General features: G+C 36.6%; 1 protein-coding gene across 10 annotated transcripts in view; it reads left to right on the top strand.

Moving 5' to 3' along the window:
* The window catches only part of KIAA0825 (KIAA0825 ortholog), a 248,123-nt gene that overhangs the window by 155,449 nt on the left and 73,259 nt on the right, over positions 1-19,415 (top strand). Inside the window, exon 23 of one of the 10 annotated variants that reach the window (XM_027708747.1) lies at positions 17,188-17,524. The exons of the other annotated variants lie outside the window; for them this stretch is intronic. Within the exon in view, the coding sequence (XP_027564548.1) occupies positions 17,188-17,227 (40 nt within the window). The 3' untranslated portion in view covers positions 17,228-17,524. Of the gene's footprint in view, positions 1-17,187; positions 17,525-19,415 lie in introns of those variants that run through there. 10 annotated transcript variants of the gene reach the window in all.

A 19,415-nucleotide genomic window follows, 5' to 3' on the forward strand; every position in this document is an offset into this window, starting at 1 on the left:
TGCATATATGTATATTTAACACACATTTTTGCTTTTACATGTTATACATAAAAAGATGAATTAGTAATATAGTTATGCATATATGCATTTCCCTAATTTTTATTAAGTTAAATTTAGGCCCTGAACTTTCCTAAAATAAACTTGAGTTAAAGTCCAACTTCCATGGACTATTCTTTCAAATAAAATGCTTGTTGAGAACTGATGTATGGAAGCAAGCAGATCTTTATCTCTCATTGTGATTTTTATGATATTTTTCTTTTGTAATTGTGATGCCAGTGGAGTTCTGAACTTAATAGGCAATTCCTGACTTAATAGGCGTAGTTGCTTAATACTCCATAGATATCAAACTCTTTAGCTTTGAAGTCTTTGTATGACAATGGAGAGTTTCTTAAGGTCCTGGGCTTTTATACACAAACAGGTTTATGTATGTGTGTGTTTGTGTATTCTGCTTATGAGCTACATACATATGGAATACTTTGTGTCTTTTTTAAGACTTTATGTATATTTAACCTTTGATTTAACTAGCAAGTTGTAAAATTTCCATAAAAAGTAGATGAGCTTTGAACTCACTGAATGTTATTGCTGTAGCTCAATCGATCACTTCTAAGATTCATGGGGTTAAAACCAAGACATGTCTTATTTTTAATAGTTATATTAATAAAATCATTTAGCATAGATAAGGAATTTGTACCCTGTTCTCTGTGTTAAATCAGTATTTACAGTTTTCAAATAGCAGTTTAGTGGTTTTGTTATCAAATTTGAAGAGGGAAAAAGACAAATAAGTAATTATATAAACTTTTTTTTACTATGACTAAGATAATTAGTTATGTGGTAGCTGTGCCATCTTTCTAAAGCTAAGTTGATCTGGAATGCATTAGAATTTTTTGGAAATTTTTTACTTTTCTCCATCCTGTTATGCTATCTTTTAGTAAAATATGACTTATGTAGGTGTTATCCTAATTAAATCACACACACCATTCCTCAGTGAAATAAAAAGTCAATACTTGAATGACAGTTTGGCGGGGGAAACTAAGTGCATGGAATTTCAAATGGTAAAAACCTGCAGTGGTAACAAAGATGGAATCCATCCCTATGTTACATAACTTCCTGATCATATCTTTAAACCTGATAGTAACAAAGAATGTTTATTTGTTGCCAAGCTATTGTAGGTTTTATTCCTGGACTTAGATCCTAATTATCAAGAAAATTGCATCCGTTTTATCTTGCAGAAGAGTATACTGCATCATGGCATATTTGGCTATTTGGCACTATAATATTGTTACCTTACTTGAAACACATGGTCCCTCTTGATATACAAAAAAAAACTGAATCTATTTCAATAAATTAATAGGGATGAGAATACCAATCCATCCTTCTTTTCAGAGGTTCACATACATTGTAATGAAATGCATTAGGAGTTTTCTTCACTTGAAATCCAAATGAGACCCATTTTGGCTCACACCCTTGACAGTCTCTATTATAAGCACTGCTGTCTCCTGTTCATGTGTGGGCTTAGTAAAATGCTTCCTTTGTAAGATGCACAGAGACAATATAATGCTATGAAAGACGAAGGTGTCAAAACACAAAGTTAGAGGCAATCTAATCAATGCCTCCTGATTTAGCCTTTGAAGGCTCTCTTCATTAAAACTCTTTAATTGTGAGGCTTATCTTGAGGTAGAGCTGTTACTTAATATTTTTCAGTGTCATTCTTTGGACAGTCATTTGTACCTTTTAACGTAATTTCAATATTCATTGTTTTGTAAATTGGATGCCTTGTTAGGAATAGTGGTGGTATGAATGACTTGCATTCAAGTGATTGAAAGTAGTAGTGTATAAATGCTTGGTTCTCTCCCCCTGGAGTTTAATGTGTTTTATATCTATGTATGTCATTATAAAATGCATGGTTTTCATTATGAGTCTTTTTATTTCTATGTATAGGAATGCAGGTTGGAATATTTTAAAATCATAAAAGAAAGACTTCTAGCTGAATCGTTTTGAACTTTTTAAAATTTTAAGATTCAGTGCAAACATTATAAATTCTATGTAAGTGGTGAAAAATGTGATCCCGTATTATGTTATTCTAAATAAATTTTGAAAAGGTATGAGATAAAAAAGATGGTACATAGGCCTTTTCTTCACAAATGATCATGAAGTTGATAGTGGTTGCTAGAAAGCAACTTCTGGAAATCCATTGAAAGTGTGTCTGAAAGCAGATAATTTGGAAAATGCTTTTAAAAGAAATACTTTCCACCTGAAAACTGCCAACTTGAAAATAAAGGAAAGCCTGTACAAGCCACATGACATATCTTGTTCTTAAAAAAAAATGTATATATGTATTTTCACCCTGTGTGTTGAATTGTACTGTAGTACCATGTGCATATGCATGTAATGTATGTTTGTTATAAAGCAGCAAATGCATTTTCATATTACAGTATTTGATTTTAGTCGTATTAAAATTTTGAAAGATTTATTGGAAAATGAACATTGCATTTTTTAATATCTGTCATAAAACCTACAACTGTTTAATGTCTGGAATATCAAGAAATCTAAAACTCTCTGATATTTCCCTTGGATTAATCAACAATTAAAATAATTTTAACATGTAAAAAACAAAAAGGCAAAAATATAAAGATCATAGAACTTTTTTGCAGAAATCCCTGAAAATGGAAATAGAGTTGAGGCAACTTTGACCTGATTTTTAATGGCTAGTGTGGTGAGTACAGCTGCTCTTAGTAATTATTTGTGATAGGTTTTTTTTTGAGCCCCATATGTATAGCAGCTCCAGGCCTGACTACCTCAATCGCTGGCACACAAGCAGATTCTTCCAGGTGCTGAAAATTAAATTTTAATGTATTACTTAAATATTAAGACAATAATAGTTTCAGTAATTTTACTGCTACAGCTGTAGTGCAAAGCGTGCCTATACACTATAGAGGTTATTGCATAGTGTACTAGAATGAAAATTACCATTGTCTTTAAATACTTCCAAGGAAGTAAATGTTTGATGTAAAGATAAAAACATACGTTTGCTACATGGTGTATTTTTAAAATATTGAACACATCTTGACTTATTTATAGGCTAAGATTTTAAAATGCTACATTGTAATTTATATGAATTTACATCGTAAAATGGATGAAAGTTCAAGAAATAGTAGGGAAAAACTTAGTGACCCCTGTGCTGAGGGCTTGAGCAAGACAATTCCAAAAAGCTATAAGCAGATAGCTAGCCTAAAATATGTATTTAATTATGCTGATATATTTTCTGGATTAGAGTTCAGGCATGTAACTTCACTGCATTTAACCCTATGTCATTGTTTGAGAGATATATCTAGAGCTAACTGACCGGCTTACACCAACTTTTTACCCCAAGAAAATTAAGGTTATCATAAAAAGGTAAAGTAAGTTTTAGGTATATTGTAGGAAAGTGTAATTGCACTGAACTGAAAATACCATGCAACAAAGTATATTTTTAATTCCAAGAATTTTCTGTGATGCCCAACCCTTTTGTTTCTTCATTCCAACATATTTTTAACTATGCTTGGAATAAGCAGCAATGTACAAGTTTCAATGTGGGTTAAGAAGAGTTGGAATGCACTTCTGAGTACTTTTTCCTATTTCGAAACGTTATAATTGAGTGTAATTGTGTCCTGGAAAAACCTCACTGTTATTCTACCCAGATTAGTAGTTTACAGAGTTGTCATCTAAGTATGGTATCTCCTGTACTTCTGTGGTCTTCCGATAAATATTGCAATTTAGAATCTCTTTAATATGACATCAAAGAATTAATTAATTGATTATTTTCACTATGCATCGTCAGAAATCCGTGGCTTACTGAGGTACCTTCAGCCTTGCACTATACTGTTTTACCTATGAACTTTAATTTTTACTTTTTAAAACCTATCTTGTTTAAAAGAGCCTTAAACAGACTGTGTTGTCAGCAATCTGCACTCAATGTCATTTTATTTCTTTCCTAATTGTATGAATTCTGGAAGGTTGTATAAGTGAAACTAAGTTATGGATTTAAGTTCTCCACTGATCACTCTTTGTGAAGGGTAATTCTTTCAATTTGTTTTGATTATAGTACTGAATATTGATTTAGATTCATTTTAATAGTGAATGGGTCTTTTATTCCATTGTAACAAGATTATCACCCCTTCTCTAGTCCGAAGTCCCTCTCACTAAAGCCATTTATCTTTGGATTAGATGATTTTTCTGAAAATAGGATGGGCTATGTAGTGTTAGTACAAGGTCATATTTAAGGCAAAAGTTACAGCAGCTTTTAAAATACATTCTAGTCTTCACAAAATCATTTTGGAAATAAGTAAATTGCAGTGCTTTTATCTTAATTATGTAGTTGGATTCCACGATGAATAGTTACATCAATATATTCTACTATTTTTAATAGTTATGGATTTTTTCGGTTGGAAAGTTCAAGAGGGAACTGATTTAAAACAGAACCAATAAAAAACTAGAGAAATTAAATCCAGAAAACAGAATCATCACCACATGTCTCATAATCTTTTACTATCTATAAATCTAATTTTCTCTATCTATCTGGTGCCTAACATTTTTTTCAAAACATCTGATCCTGTGTTGTGTACATATTGACTTTATTTTTACTTTTACTATGATTTAAATATCTATATCCACTAAATTAAACCAAATATTTTTGGTTTCTGAATAGCCTTATTTAATTTAGCATCCACATATTTTTTGTTGGATACACGTTGATTTCACTGATACAGAATCAATCCCTAATCTTCCATCCTATTTAAAATATCTTTCAATTATAGTGAACTATTGCTGTTAATAGTTAACATAACTATTATTTTTGAACAGTTCTTTTTGACTGCTGTAAGGTATCTCTTCCCCTACTGAGAGATGCATTTTCTTCTAACTGAGGAGTATCTGATTCAGACTTACAAAATACATATGCAGTCCTATATTCATGAAATAAATTATGGCTTTCTGTGCCTTTTCAGATCCAATCTCATATGATAGCAGTGTTACTGTTTTGTAACATGACAAGACAAATTTTACCTGATTTCAAACTAAGATTGTTAAGGACAGTGATGCTATGATGTCCTGGTTCTGACCAGGACCAGATTAATTTTTGCAGTAGCTGGGAGGCAGCATGGCTAGGACACAGAGGTTATTCTATACCACCTCAAGTCATTGCAGGGGTTCCTTCTGGTAGAGAAAACATGGCTATTGTTTATTACCGAGGAGTTTTTTTCAGTGTGGATCCTTTCTTTTCTTGTACCTTCTATCATTAGTACTGTTGCTGTTGCTGTTTGTTTTCTTATCTGTAATGGTTTGAGTCCAATTTGAATCCAATTCCCGAGTCCAAACCCCCCTCCCACATCTCAACCCATTGTGAGATGGGTTTTCCAGACACCACACAAGACTCAAAATGGGGGGAAGGGATTATATTACAATGACAAACATTACAGTACATCATATACAATCTTAACTATCTTTTCTATGATAAAGCAGTATTTACAATGGATCAAATCTCTTCTTCCTCCAAATAAAAGTCCAGGAGGGAAGAAGGAGGAGATCCTTTCCACTCTCAGAGCAGCAGTGTCTCTAGGGTAGCAGTCCCTCTTCTTCCATGCAGCAGCTGTGGCTGGATCTTTTGTCATTACACACAAGGGAGGCCTCCAAGCCCCTCTCGGCCCTTCGACTCCAGGCGAGGGTCTTTTTCTTCCATGGGCTGTGTTCACTGGGACAAAGGTCACTTCACCACGTCATATCAACGAAGTACAGGAGTCTTCGTGACGGTCCGTATCTTCAGGGGATTCAAGCCCCCTTGCAGAGCTCTTGTGCTCTGTCTCAGAGCAACGGGGGGGCGAAGCCCTCCTCCGCATTCTTCTGGCCATCCCGGTCCAGCTCCGGGATGCCTTGAGCTTCTCAGCTCCTTTCTGCAGTGCTGCTGCATTTCAGGACTTCCATCCAGTAGGAGTCCATCTCCTCCACTTGGGAGAGATCTCAAAAGGAGTTTGGGGGTTTTAGTTTTCAGTTCTTACCCACAACTCTGTCCATAGAGTTCTGCTCACTCTCCCTCCATTAGAGATCTCTGTGTCTTCCTTGGCTGCATGCCGGCTTTGCTGCTTCTCTCTTATCTCTTGGCTCTCTGCCCTCTGTACGCTGCTGCTTCTGCCACTCTCCTGCTGTCCACGGTGGAGGAGAAAAAAACTCCCAGCTTCTCAGCTACAGATACTTAGTCCAGTCTAACACTGTTCCAAGTCTCTGTAGCCCCCCAGCCAGGGGCTGGGGGGGGGCATAGCCCCCCAGCGGGGCTCCTACCCCTTCTCCTCGTGGCCTCAGAACATGGCCACCTCTTCAACAACAACAACTACAGCTACCTTCTTTTCCAGTCTGGGTGATATGTTTATATTTTGCAGAAGCACTAATTGGCTTGACCCCAAAGGTCACCACCCCCTGGGGGGTTACCATTTTATAACTCTAGGGGGAAAACTGGTTTTTCCCCCACCACATTATCTCATTGCTGTTTCCAGTAAATTGTTCTTATCTAAACCCATGATCTTTACCTAATGTGCCTCCAATTCTCCTCTCCATCCTGCCACAGCAGTGATGGGAAGGAGAAAACAGGAGACCAGTGTGGTTTGGAGAGTCTGAGTAGGGACACTGAATTGGGGAGTACCATTCCTTAACCACAACATGTTTATAATGAGGCTTGGGGGGGAATGTGGACCCCTTGGGTTTACCTGGTGGCATGTGTGCCCCAGTCCCATGACACACAGGTCTGCACATTTCTATAGTCAACATCAAGGCTGCCTCCAGCCTAGTAATGGCTCTGATTGTTATCCAGTCAGATGACTATACCCTGCAATTTGATGAATGCTATTAATGATGAAATAAATTACATTTTCTCTTCCATTTTGTTAACTATTATTAATGTATACATTGACCAAAAATTAGTTGTCTTACTGGATTCTCTGTGATAAGTGATGCTTGGAAAGATCACAAGCTCATGAGCTGTTGCCTCACAGTGCACCATCTTGTGCAAAACATTTTTTTGCTGAGATAAAGCAAGCCCTACTTTATAAAAAATGTAGACTCCATAGATGAAAACTATCAATATACTAGGTATTTCTATGTATAAAAGTTAAAAAGATTAAATTGACCATGCTCAAAAGTATAATGCTTGGAATTTCTAATACAGGCACCACTTTATTAAATTGAACAAAGTGATTTATCATGTCATTTGTGTCTCTTTTTAAGGCAATAAAATAAAAAATAGCTACATTAGAAATCTGTCTTAAGAACTGAAAATGCATTATCTGAAGTAAATCCAGAGCCCAATTTTGTAATCTCACCATTAGAAGGCAACATACTGTTAAAGCAGTATGCTTTGCTCTTAAATGGACTTTCACAATGGCCTCGGACTTTGTTTTCCCTTGATTTAATATGAGACATTCCCAGACTGAAAGTGTGAGTCTAATGAAGACAATGATCAAATTTCAGTAAGGCTCTGATTTGGTCTTGGGTGACTAGGTATGACTGAGGTGGTTTTGTTCTTTTAACATTTGAAGTAGTGTAAAAATTGTATTTGAAAATGTAGTACACATTTAAAATGTACAAAATTCCTTATCTGTAAATTAGCAGAGGAGAGAAGACTGACAATTCAGAAAATATCGGAAGTGGGTTTTTTGCTTCTTTCTCTTTCTCATAAACAGCATCTTAAGAATGCAAATCCATACACGAGACTCACACAATTAATATAATGCAAGAGGATTTTAAGTTTTTTTCACCACATTGTGACTAGTTCTATGTGATTATGACCCTTAGACTCCTTAAAACTCTCTTTCCCTTATGACAACTGCAGATATACTGTAGATTTCAAGTGAAGTACTTAGAACATAACCTTGTTTTTCAGGGAATTGTCAAATTCTAACATTTAACTGAATTTTCCGAACACTGAGATATAAAGGACTGACCTCTCAAGATGGAACATGTCTGATTGGAAGTAGCATAAAAGATGATAATATCAATGGATTTCAATGTAGTATAATTATATGTTGAAGCAGAACCCTGGAACTCTATTACTGCACATTGACAGGCAGAATCGTAAAAGCCAAAGTCAGGAACCTAATTTCCAAGGAAAATAATAGTAGACAGATCAGTACGAAATCTGTATTTTAATTACAAGCCATCATAGTCCAACCGTCAACCCCCTTTTTTTTTCCTTTTCTCTTTTTTTCCCCCCAACTGGTTTTTTTTTTTGTTTCCTTGTATTTCAAATGAGATTTTAGTTAGAGCTAAAATCCTGGCGTTCTCAGATTGTAAGGGCCTACAAAACTTATGTTCAACATCTCTCCTTTTTTCATGCTCAGTAATTAAAAATGGCTGTGGGCATTTTTCACCCTTTGAGGTTTACCAACTGCTATAGCATTTGTAGAATGATTTCTTCACCTGCTTTTGGTGGAATAACCAAATACCGAAGCAGCTTGAAGTATTTTTTAAAGAAAGTTCACCTCTAGGCTTCTCATCTCTAGCACATAGACAGCTTTATCATTATTTCACCATTCAATTAGTTTTGAAATCCTAAAAACAAAAGTCATTACTCAATCTTTTGTCATGGATAAAAAAAAAGAGAGATTCCTTTTTAGTATTTGTATGTCATCATGCTAGGCCTAGAAAATTAGTCTAATTTATTATTTAAAACACTGGTGGGATTCCTAATTGCATCCATCATTAGATATGACACGTTTAGAACCGAGAACCATATCCAGTGAGAATTTTCCAGTTTGAATTTTAAAATAAAAATATTTTTCAAGAGATCCCTAGCTATTGCTTGTTACTATGGAAACGGCCCTATTTGTCTGAGAGCTCTGCCCGATTGCCAATGGGAGTGCGAGCAGCGTCAACTAAACATACGAATACATCAAAGAGAAATTCATATGCTCAATCTGATCAGCTCAATTAATGTAAGAACAGAAGCTGAAGGGGGTTAAAAGAGGGCAGTCATTCAGGATAGATGAAGCCTCTTTTAGAAGAATATATACACTGGCCTTTTGGGGGAGGAATTTAGCACACTGTCAAAAACATTACCAGAAAGGAAAGTACTAGGCCTCCTACACCTAACAGATATGAAGCTGTCAGACAAAGAATAGCACTATTCATTAAATGACACTTATTTTCTCCCACTTTACAAGAATGTAGTGAACAAAACAAGCAGGGGAGCAGCTGAGAGAGACACTTTTTTCTTTTCCTGGTGATGACAGACATGCAGCAATTATGGTGATAACTAAGGAATACTAAACAAGAAGCCAGGCTTCATTCTGTTTATCACTTAGAATTTTGTTACTGAATTTGCATGCAACTCGTGTTTTGTTTTATTATTTATGTCTAGGACAAATTAGATGCTTTTGTTTTTAACAGGGTGCTTTCAGTTTGGTGTATAGTGCCGCTAAACTATACACATTCTCCAATTCTCCTTGTTAAATGGCCATATCAAGTTGAAGTGCTTTTGTAGTGAATGAGTTTCAAAGCACAACAAAACTGCTATTTCCAACAGAGAGTAAAAAAGCATTAGTGTAATGGCAGGTATTGTGTACTATTTCTGCCATACATAATTTAAAAGACAGTTAAAGAAAATCTCTGCTAATTCTCATCTTGACTTGCAGAAAGTAATAGAGCTTTGTTACTTATTTTTAGTGTTGCTATTTACACATTCCTATGAAGTTTTTAGGTGTTACATAAGTTAGTTATATAGCAGATTGAAGTAAGCAGGAAGTCCCACAAGGCTACTGCTTTTGAGAATCTCATACTTACGCCAGGAAGATTTGATTTAAGGTCTATTATCAATAGTCCGCTACTTTTATCTGCATGATCATAGCCTGATTGATACTGACTTTGTAGCCATGTACTCCATAATATGCTGTCATGCAATGCTGACAGCTGCAATGAAAGAACAATAAATGTGGGGCAGCAGTAATGTAAAGGTCTAGCCAGTCTGTATGAAAACTGATAGCTGCAGTATTGGCTCCTATGGTACCATATATATCAGCCCCTTTGGGAATTTCTTGGTAAGTGAATTAAAATGGTCTCCTGATACACAGATAGAGGATGGGAGAAGGTCTTCACTTACAAAAACCTGCAGATTGCTAAAACTTTGTGCTAAAGTCAGTGGGTAGACATAAACTTACTTCAGAAAAAAAAATATTTTGTGTCTGAAAAGTGGATGCACAAAAATTGCTGTGCGTATTTATACACTGATAACATGAGTACTTTATATGGCTAAATTTAATGTGTAGTTTAAAGTTGATAGGACTTTTTTTCTACTACTCTAACTAAATTTTTTGAGCAACCTTATGATTTTCATTAATTTTTGCATGTGTTAATTATAATGCAGTAAGAAATATGCATTTTCCAATGTAATTGTAATTACAATGTAATTAAAGTAAAACTCACTAGTTTTATAACTATTACTCTACCCCAATTCATGACTTGAACCAATCCTTGATTTTATCTGTATTATGTATTATTTCAGTATTATTTTCTGTATTATGTATTATTTTAGTATTATGTGACATATTGAATGAAGTTCTTTTTCATGTTGTGAACATATGTATGTGTATGGCCACTGTTAAAGTAAAGAAACTAGTAAAATGAAAATACATCAACAAGTATCTAAGTTCATATTAGGATATTATGATCCTGTGCCTTTGGTGTATAGCTTTTTTTTTTGTTCCAAACACTTTGAGAAACTGTAGGCCAAACAACAAATTATAGTTTGTAAAGACACTAGAAAAACATGTTTTCTTGCGTTCTCGACCCTATTATCTAATAAGTAATATTCAGATGTCAAGCCAAAATAGAAGTACAAGTACTTGCATTTTTTTGATTATTTCACTGTTTAAGACTTCATCAAGTTCAAACCCTTGTTTTGTGAAAGATAAAAAACAGGTTCCTTGGCTCAAAAGACATGATGGTCCCTGTTATAAAGAAGTATTATAAGAAATAGATATGAACTACGCTCCTTTAGAGACACCTTAAGTTACTTTAATGTATTTTAGCTCTAACTGGGCTCAGAAAAGCATTACTTTGAACAAAAATTTAAATCATGACTTTATAATGTCATAATGAAAATGCTAGTAGATCTGCCAATCTTGGAAAGAAAGATCACGTACTGTTGTTTAAATCTTTCCTGATCTGGATACAGTCTTGATACTTGTTCCTTTTACTCTTATTGAGATCTAAGGTTTCTACGTGTTTGTGTGCAATAAACCCAGTGTGCTCCTTGTGTGACCAGGGAGTTTGCTGTGTGCTCTAGCCATCTTGCATTTAGCATACACTGCAGATAATGGGCATATTTGATGTTAGTGTGAGACAGTTTCTGTGTTATTACCGAGTTTATGTGTGAGTTAATGACACACTGCTTTCTAGTAGAGGGAAATTCAGTTTCTGACTTCATAATAATCTATGTGATAAACATTGTGAAGTGTAGGCTCTACAGTATGCAGTATTTACATACTCCGGGTGATGTATGGAGGTACTTTATATGAAAAAAACTCAGATCTAGCCTGATACCTTGCCCAGTATGCCAGGAATCAGCATGAAACAAATTTTGACTTCCACATTATAACCCTCTGAAAGTAGCGATGTATAACTGGAACACTGTCAGACCCTGGATGACACTTGTGTTGGCACAGTAGCCCCACTGTTGGGTAGGCACTCATAATTAGATCCTTTGTGTGGTTACCTAAACATGCTCCTTAGTTTATTAGAAAAACTATTTCAAAATTAATCACCAAAAGGTAAGTTGTATACTGATAATGGAAATAAAAATGTAACAATAATGTTCTTAGTTTTGAATTCATTATGGTGATGTTGTTAGATTTTCATTCAAAGACACCCTATTGATAAAGGTTTCATTCAAAGATACCCATCTGATACAATTCATCAATAAAATGAATTTACCTTTTGGAACACGAGCTTTACTTTTTTCTTGAATAGTTGGTACTCAGTATAGGTATTTGTAGAGTTTATTAGACACTGTACCAAATGGTTAGCTTACCAAGAGACATGAAAATATCTTTTCCGTAAGTTCTCATAAAGTTTTGGCTTGTTAGGATTTCTGAATATTTTCAGATTTGCTCAGGTTTGCAGTGAAGGGCATTGTTGTGCTTTGAGCCGCACCTCCCCAGGGGGGCTGGAAGTGGTTGGTCCCAGGTGAATTTCCGATGAGGGACCAATCAGAGCTGCGTTTCGCCCCTGTGAAATTAGCATATTACAATAGCCGGAAGGAAGTTGTTGGCAGAGAGAGAGAGAGAATTGGAGCCATGAGGTGAGAGGAGAGAGGCCTGTGGGCCCCTTGTGGGGAGCCAGGCCCTTTTCCCCCCCCCAGCCAGGCTGCGGGGAGCCTGGAACAGTATTATAACTGGACTGGGTGCCTGTGGCCAAAGACTAGGGGTTTTTTTCCCCGCACTGCTCAGGAGAGGTGGTGGCGTGGACTTGAGAGGCCAACCAGGGGGTTGGAGCTAGACCACCCGGCAGGCAGGCACAGCATTGGAGCCGAGCCAGAGACAGGCCTAGGGGTGGCCTAGGAGCTACAGAAGCAGTGGAGATCGTGCAGAGCTGGAAGAATTCCAGGCAGAGGAGAGAGACCGAAGTAGTCTCGCTGCCCCCCCCCCCACCAATGGCGCGGGAGGGAGTGACTCTGAGCTGAGATTGAAGCAAAATGGGAGACGGGCCAAGAGGCTCAAGAGGGACCTTACGTGGGTTTGGACAAGGGCAGCCGAAAACTGACAGATGGGGAATGCGGGGGGAGGAATGCCTTCCCTGTAACACGTGGAAGCTGAGCTGATGCAGCAGTTGGCACAGAGAGAAGCCAAACCAAACAGGCTTTTTCTGGGTAAGGACTTTTGGTGAAAACTGTTTGGGGTAAAAAGACTGAGCAAAACCCAGAAACCCTGCAACCTGGAGAGGAAGAGTGAACATCTTACTCTCTGGGAGGAACCCTCACAAAACAGAGAGAAAGAACTCAAAAGCTGACTTCCTGTAAAATCATGATGAAGACCTGATGAAGCAAATGTTCCTTTGCGGTCCAGGAAGAGACCTTGGCAGAGGCCGAGGAGCTGGTGGGGATGCAAAAGATCCCTTCCTTGATACCTCAATGAGAGAGAGACTTTGCCTATTGTCCTGAAGGGTTCTTCTTCTGGATTGATATGGAAGGACCCCAGGGGTGGTAGAGATTGTATTAATACTGTGTATTTATTTGCTTTTTAGTTTCTATTGTATTTATTGTGTTAGTAATAAATTTCAATATAATTTCCCCATGCTGAGTTGTGCCTGTCTGAAAACTTCTCTTCTACATTGAGGCAAATTGTGGAGGAGCTTAGAAATTGGATTTTTGAGGTGAAACCTCCACGGACATGTAAGTTGAGCTATGAGCTGAGGTATTTGGTACACTCAGTTGTAGCACTATTATTCTGTAATGCTCTTGTATTCTTAAAATACAGAAGCTTCTGTTACATTAATTATTAATTATTACTCTTATTCTTGAAGAAAAATTTAGACTGTGGTAATCTGCATTTGGACAGGAGCAAAAAACCATATTTTCTAGTTTTTCTGTTTAGCCACTTATTTTTTATACTGTTCCCTATAATATGGAGAAGCTCAGAATGTTTTCAGAAAATCACAATTCAAAGCAGAAAGCAGTGTTTTGAATTTCTGTGTTGTACACAAGAAGAAAAGTTGGTGTAGGATGATTGAAATTAATAATAGGCCAAGAAAATATTTTGTTACACATAAGATGTAATGACAAAAACTTAATTTTTGCACACTGGAGGTCACCCTTGATACTCCAAATTTTTTAATATTTTTCTAACAACAATATCAAAAAAAAGCAAGCAGTGTGTGTATCTTTTAATATGCATGCTAAGCTTTTCAAAATACTTCCAGCAATAAAAGCAATAAAGCAAGTATGTGTTCATTACTGTGTTAGCTCTTTAATTGTTTAAGCAGTAGGTAGTATATGTATAGACCTTTGGAAAAACTTTTTGGGGTGTGTGTTTGTCTGAAGTCTCGCGAGGATTCTATAGTCTGCATTGCAACTTCTGCTGCAGGCAACTGCTTTTATCGCTCTCCAGGAGAGTTAGTTCAGGGTTTGTTTAGAAGCTGGTTCTAGCACAGCTACCTAAATTGTGATTACCTTGCTAGATTACCTTGAGGACCGATCCACAGCTGTATAGAAGTATTATATTACCATCAAAATAACTGTTATGCCCTTAGATAGGTACAATTAAATGTTCTATTCAGCTGATGAGCAACCGTGCAAGTTTTACTGTTGATTAGCATAAGAACAGAGCTGGAAGGTCTTGTGAAAATCTGTCCACTGTAGCCGTGTGCTGGTTTATAGGTAAACTGTGCAGGGGAAATGAACCAAACTGAAAAGAGATTATAAGTCAGAATAACAATTTAATAAAAATAATACAATAAATACAATTACACATACAAACATTGGGTTTTAACCCAGAAAACCCAGATGTATAACCCAGCACCCTGGAGCATGAACAGAGTGGTGTTCGTTGAGCTCCCTTCCCTGTGGGAGGGTGCGCCCCCTTGGTCCCTGTGAGTCCAAAAGGTAAAAGGAGAGGGAAAACCTGTTGGTGAGAGTGCTGGTTGTAGTCCTGTTGAGGGGTGGTGATCACAGTCCGGTTGGGAGTGCTGGTGCAGTCTAGTCAAGAGTGGTGATCGCAGTCCGGTCGAGAGTGGTGGTCTCAGTCTGGTTGAGAGTGGTGGTCGCAGTCCAGTCCAAGTTCTGGTCCTTCTCTGGATCCCACGAGTGGTACAGAAGTCCCAAGACCCCAAGATTATATATCCTCAGATTCAGGCAGGAATGCCCAGTATCTCCCTCAAGACGGAGAGTGAGGACGGGAGCATCCTCCTATCTCACAGGTCTCTTAACACCCGGCTTATAGCCTGAGGGGTCAGGCGTGGTCTGGGCAGCTGCTGGAAATGGTCTATGGATAACAGTTTCTGGGAAATGGCATGGAAGGGTATAGAACACACAGTTTGGGTTACACCCACACAGTGATGAGCTGGTCCCAGCTGTTCTAACTAGGACAAGCCATAGGAGTCTCAAAGGAGAAGTTTAAAATTAAGTCAGTGTCCTTATATTTTCAGTCTTTTCCATGTCAGAAATCCTTCTGATGGATCAGGATGCAACTGGCATGTTCTTCAGGCTGCAGAAGGGCAAGGTCTTAAGCTAAGAATCTACATTCTACCTGAGTTGAACCACAAAAAAAAAAAAAGGCAAAATATTCTCTTTTTTCAGTCATGTGAGAGTTTTCTCACTCACAGAAAAATCTGAAATCATTGAAAGTCCATCTTACTCATTTCTAACAAATCTAATACAAATATTTCCTTCTAAAACATTGGGTAGTATGTTCCATTGGAGGAGATACAACACTTAACAAGTATTAATTCACATAATCCTGTAAAACTCTGTGAAATTATTCGGTATTATGTGGCACTTTAGAAAGAGAGATGCCCAAATTCGGGCTAAGACGTAGTCAGATTCCTCCACAATCTGACTTTACAACCTGTTAGCTGGAAGTAAATATATAGTACAAGATGGGAAACCTGCCTGACCATACAACATAGCAGCTGATTTACTGAATCAGAATTTGTCTACCTGGTACCAGCATCTTGTCTCTAACAAAAGCTCATTCAGTGACTTCAGAGGAAGCTGTGATAGATTTTCTAATAAGCCTATTGTGATTTAACCATTGTGATCAAGATTACGATGCAAGTTTTGAAGTTTACTGGCCTGTTCATGTTCAGGAAGCCATCTGTGGCTCTCCAAGTTCTTTTTCATAACTAGAAGTATTTTTTCAGGGAAAAATGTTTGTCATCATAAAAGATATTTTGCAAATATATTGCTGGTTAATACTAGGAAATACACTTTACAGGAAAATCTTGTGATTTTTAAATCTAATCATCTAAGTTTTGGTTTCATTGTTAGGAGACACTAAGTTGCCTTGCATTCCCCCAAAATATCAGATTTGATTGGATGCATTTAAAGAATTAGATGCTCTTTCCCACCCTAGCAATTTAGTAGCTCTCCCAATGCCTATAGTGTGATGGCTCCTATGAGTGCTGTGTAGCACCATTCCTCTCCAGGGTTTTTAAGTTTCAGAGAGAACAGACTATATATAGTCTCTATAGACTTTTCCTGGGTTTCTGGGAGGGTTAGCCAGAAAAAAAATATTCACTGTTCCTTTGTCACATCCAAACCCATAAAAGATCTTTTCTCTTGTTTCTCAGAAACAGCAGAAAACTAGCATTCTATCAATACCAACAGTTAGTACCCTCTGGACTGCAATCCAAATTTGAAAAAACACAAAGAACTTCTACTGCAAACAAATCATATCTTATAAATTACTCTACAGTAAAGGCAGTCTTTTGCCTTTCCTACCATATGTTAGCTCAGGATCCTGTGGACCTTCCAACTGGAGATATTTAGTGACTCAGTACCTGTCATCCAGACTTTTTGTGCTGCTCCATATGATCCTTCCACTTTGCAGTAAAGTCTGTGTGAAGGGACGTCTCTAGGAGATGACTATCCCAATTCTGTGCTCTTACTACTGGGTGAATCCTAGATGGGATCATGACTTGGAAGGCCACAGAGAAAAGCATGCCAAGGGATCAAAGTCCACCCAAAATATTGATTTGCTCTTTATTTACAAGAGTTGAAGCCGTTACTTTAAACCATGCTGCCTAAAAATCTACATAGGAGTGCAGAACCTGAATTTCCCCACATATTGGGTAATTATTATAGCAATAAAGGCCTTCCTGATACCCATTACCCTCTACTGTGTATTTCAAACTGTATTTCTTACATCACTTGCCAAAATGCAATTTCTGGTGTATCGTCCTGCTTCTTACAGTTTCTGAAACAATTATTTAAAAGTTTGAATTGTGTTTTCTCGTCACAGCACTTTTCTCTGACAAATTAAGGTAGTGTTTTACTACTTATTTAATCTTGTTGCTTATGGATAGCAGTGCTAAACTCTAAAGATCTAGCTTATGTATTAAGAGTCATGGAATCACAGAATTGTTCAGGTTGGAAAAGACCTTTAAGATTATTGGGTTCAACCCTTAAACCAGCATTGCCAAGTCCATCACTAAACCATGTCCCTACCCATCTTCTAGGTATCACCAGGAATGGTCACTGAACCACTTTCCTGAGTAGCAAATCTGAATCCTTCCTGAGAAGTGAGCTTCAAGTCTCAAATACATACCCGGAATCCTGGAGCCACCAGTATCCAGGAGGAAAAAACATCACTGCTGGACAGAATGAAAAGGACAGAATAGTCTGAAGTAACTCAGGAAAATAATGTGCCCAGCCCCTGTCAACACACTTAGCCAGGAGCTAGAAAGTAGAAGAAACCTGGAGTTGTAGCAGGGACCTCAAGCATACAACAAAATGACTTTATTTAAGACTTGTAATCCATAACCTGTAACTGTTAGTATGCAAGCAGTATAAGGAAAATGTTGTCTTTTTTTTTTTTTCCCCCCATTCTGCTAAGTCACCATAATTCAGTTAGTCTTCAGTAAAATATGATTTTTTAGACCAGGATAAAATTAATCCAGATTGGTAGCTGATGTGCTGCTGTAAATGTGGCTGCACTAACAAGGTAAAATTTTACTAGGAATTTATTCTCTTGGGATGGAACAATAACGTCACAATTCTGAAAGAGGCTTGTAAATGCGGTGTAATATTAGCATCATCAATTAGTAAAAGATGCCTTTCCAGTAGTTTTACCTAAATTGATAATGATGAGGTGGAAGATACAAGGAGAATTTGTTATTAGCTGAGAAACAAGAATGCACTTTTTCCCACCAGTTCCCCAAACAAGCACTTTTTTTAATATTCTAGCATCATGCTTTCTAGCTACCAATTAAAGCAGTCCAGTCCATTTTCTTTGCAAAACCAAGTAGTGACCCAGCATAGGTATTCACAGTTCAAACTGTTTCTTCACAGGAGTCCTAGACTGTCGATATTTTTTTCTTGACTTAAACAAACATAAAGTCCCATAACAGAATGCTTCCTGAAAGTGAGAATTCATGAGCTCTGTAGAAATGTATGAATTTAAATAATCCAGTAGTAAAATTTTTAATCCATAATTTCTTTAAAACAGCATAACTATTGACAACACGAAATGTGATGTCGTATCTAAAATCAAAATGAAATCTGTAAGAAGTTAAATAAACTGACATACAGTCCATCTGTATTCTCACTCAGAAGAGACAACAGATATAAACAATTGATAAAAATTAGACAAATGGAAGAACAACTAGTATAACCATAGTATTTGAAAGCAATTCAGAGTTAAATTGTTGTAGATTTCCAGAAAAAGCATACAGAATCTTTATAGTCTGTGACAATATGATCTCTCATCCTGCAAAAGCTTCTGAGATGCTCATCATATCTTTATAAATAAGAATCATTGCATCTCTGGAAAATAATCAGTCTGTAGTTAGATCAATATCAGTTTTGGGGCTTTATGATAACAAAGAGAAATGAAAATTTAAGGGATGTGTTACGTGTTTTTTATGTTACTTGTCCTATTATGATACATAGCACATTAAAAAACCATGGATGACATCAAATCCATTTTAACTTATTCTGAGTTTTCCCTGCATGCTAACATGAAAAGCCCTTTGCAAATACTTGTAGTATTTTCAGTCTTTATAATCCACAAATTAAATTAAATTTTCCTTGGTGATTAATTGTCATAATTGGAAGTAAAAATTATATGAGTAGACAATAACTCTCTTACAATAGAATGGCACTAGTCAATGAATTTAACATGTGAGAAACTTCAGTAATAAATTGCAGATGTTGAAATAAATTAAAGTTTTCCTGAATTAAGAAGGTCACAAGGAGGAGATAACAGAAATGTTTAATTGTGGTGGAAGTGAATTTACTTATTACCCAGTCTCTGTGGTGACCTATGTGGTTATTTTTGCAAGAGTCTATGGTTATTAGACACATGAAAATACAAAGAAATTAAATATGAAGAAAAATTCACCATCATTGTGTTTTGGGTTTGACAGCTCGTTGCATCAAAGATGTTTTACAGATAGTTTAAGTCAATATATGAATAAACCAGTTGTACAGATAACATTTAGGTTAATTTGACTCTCAGTTTCGTAGTACATGTATTCTCAGTACTTGAGGATTAAATTAATTATTCACAATATTTTGTTCCTTATCTGGAACACATGACTGCAGAAATGAAATACGTAAAGAAAAGTTAAGCCACCACAGTTTGGTTCTTCATAGTAACAGTTTTTTCTTTTTCTGAGTTATTTTAGTGTTGGACAAAGCTAGTATTTAAGTGAGCATTTCTGTTTCAGTTATACTATTTCTAAAT

This window comes from Neopelma chrysocephalum, unplaced genomic scaffold (assembly GCF_003984885.1).
Source record: "Neopelma chrysocephalum unplaced genomic scaffold, ASM398488v2 Primary Assembly neopelma1_96523, whole genome shotgun sequence".
In the NCBI taxonomy this organism is placed as follows: domain Eukaryota; kingdom Metazoa; phylum Chordata; class Aves; order Passeriformes; family Pipridae; genus Neopelma; species Neopelma chrysocephalum.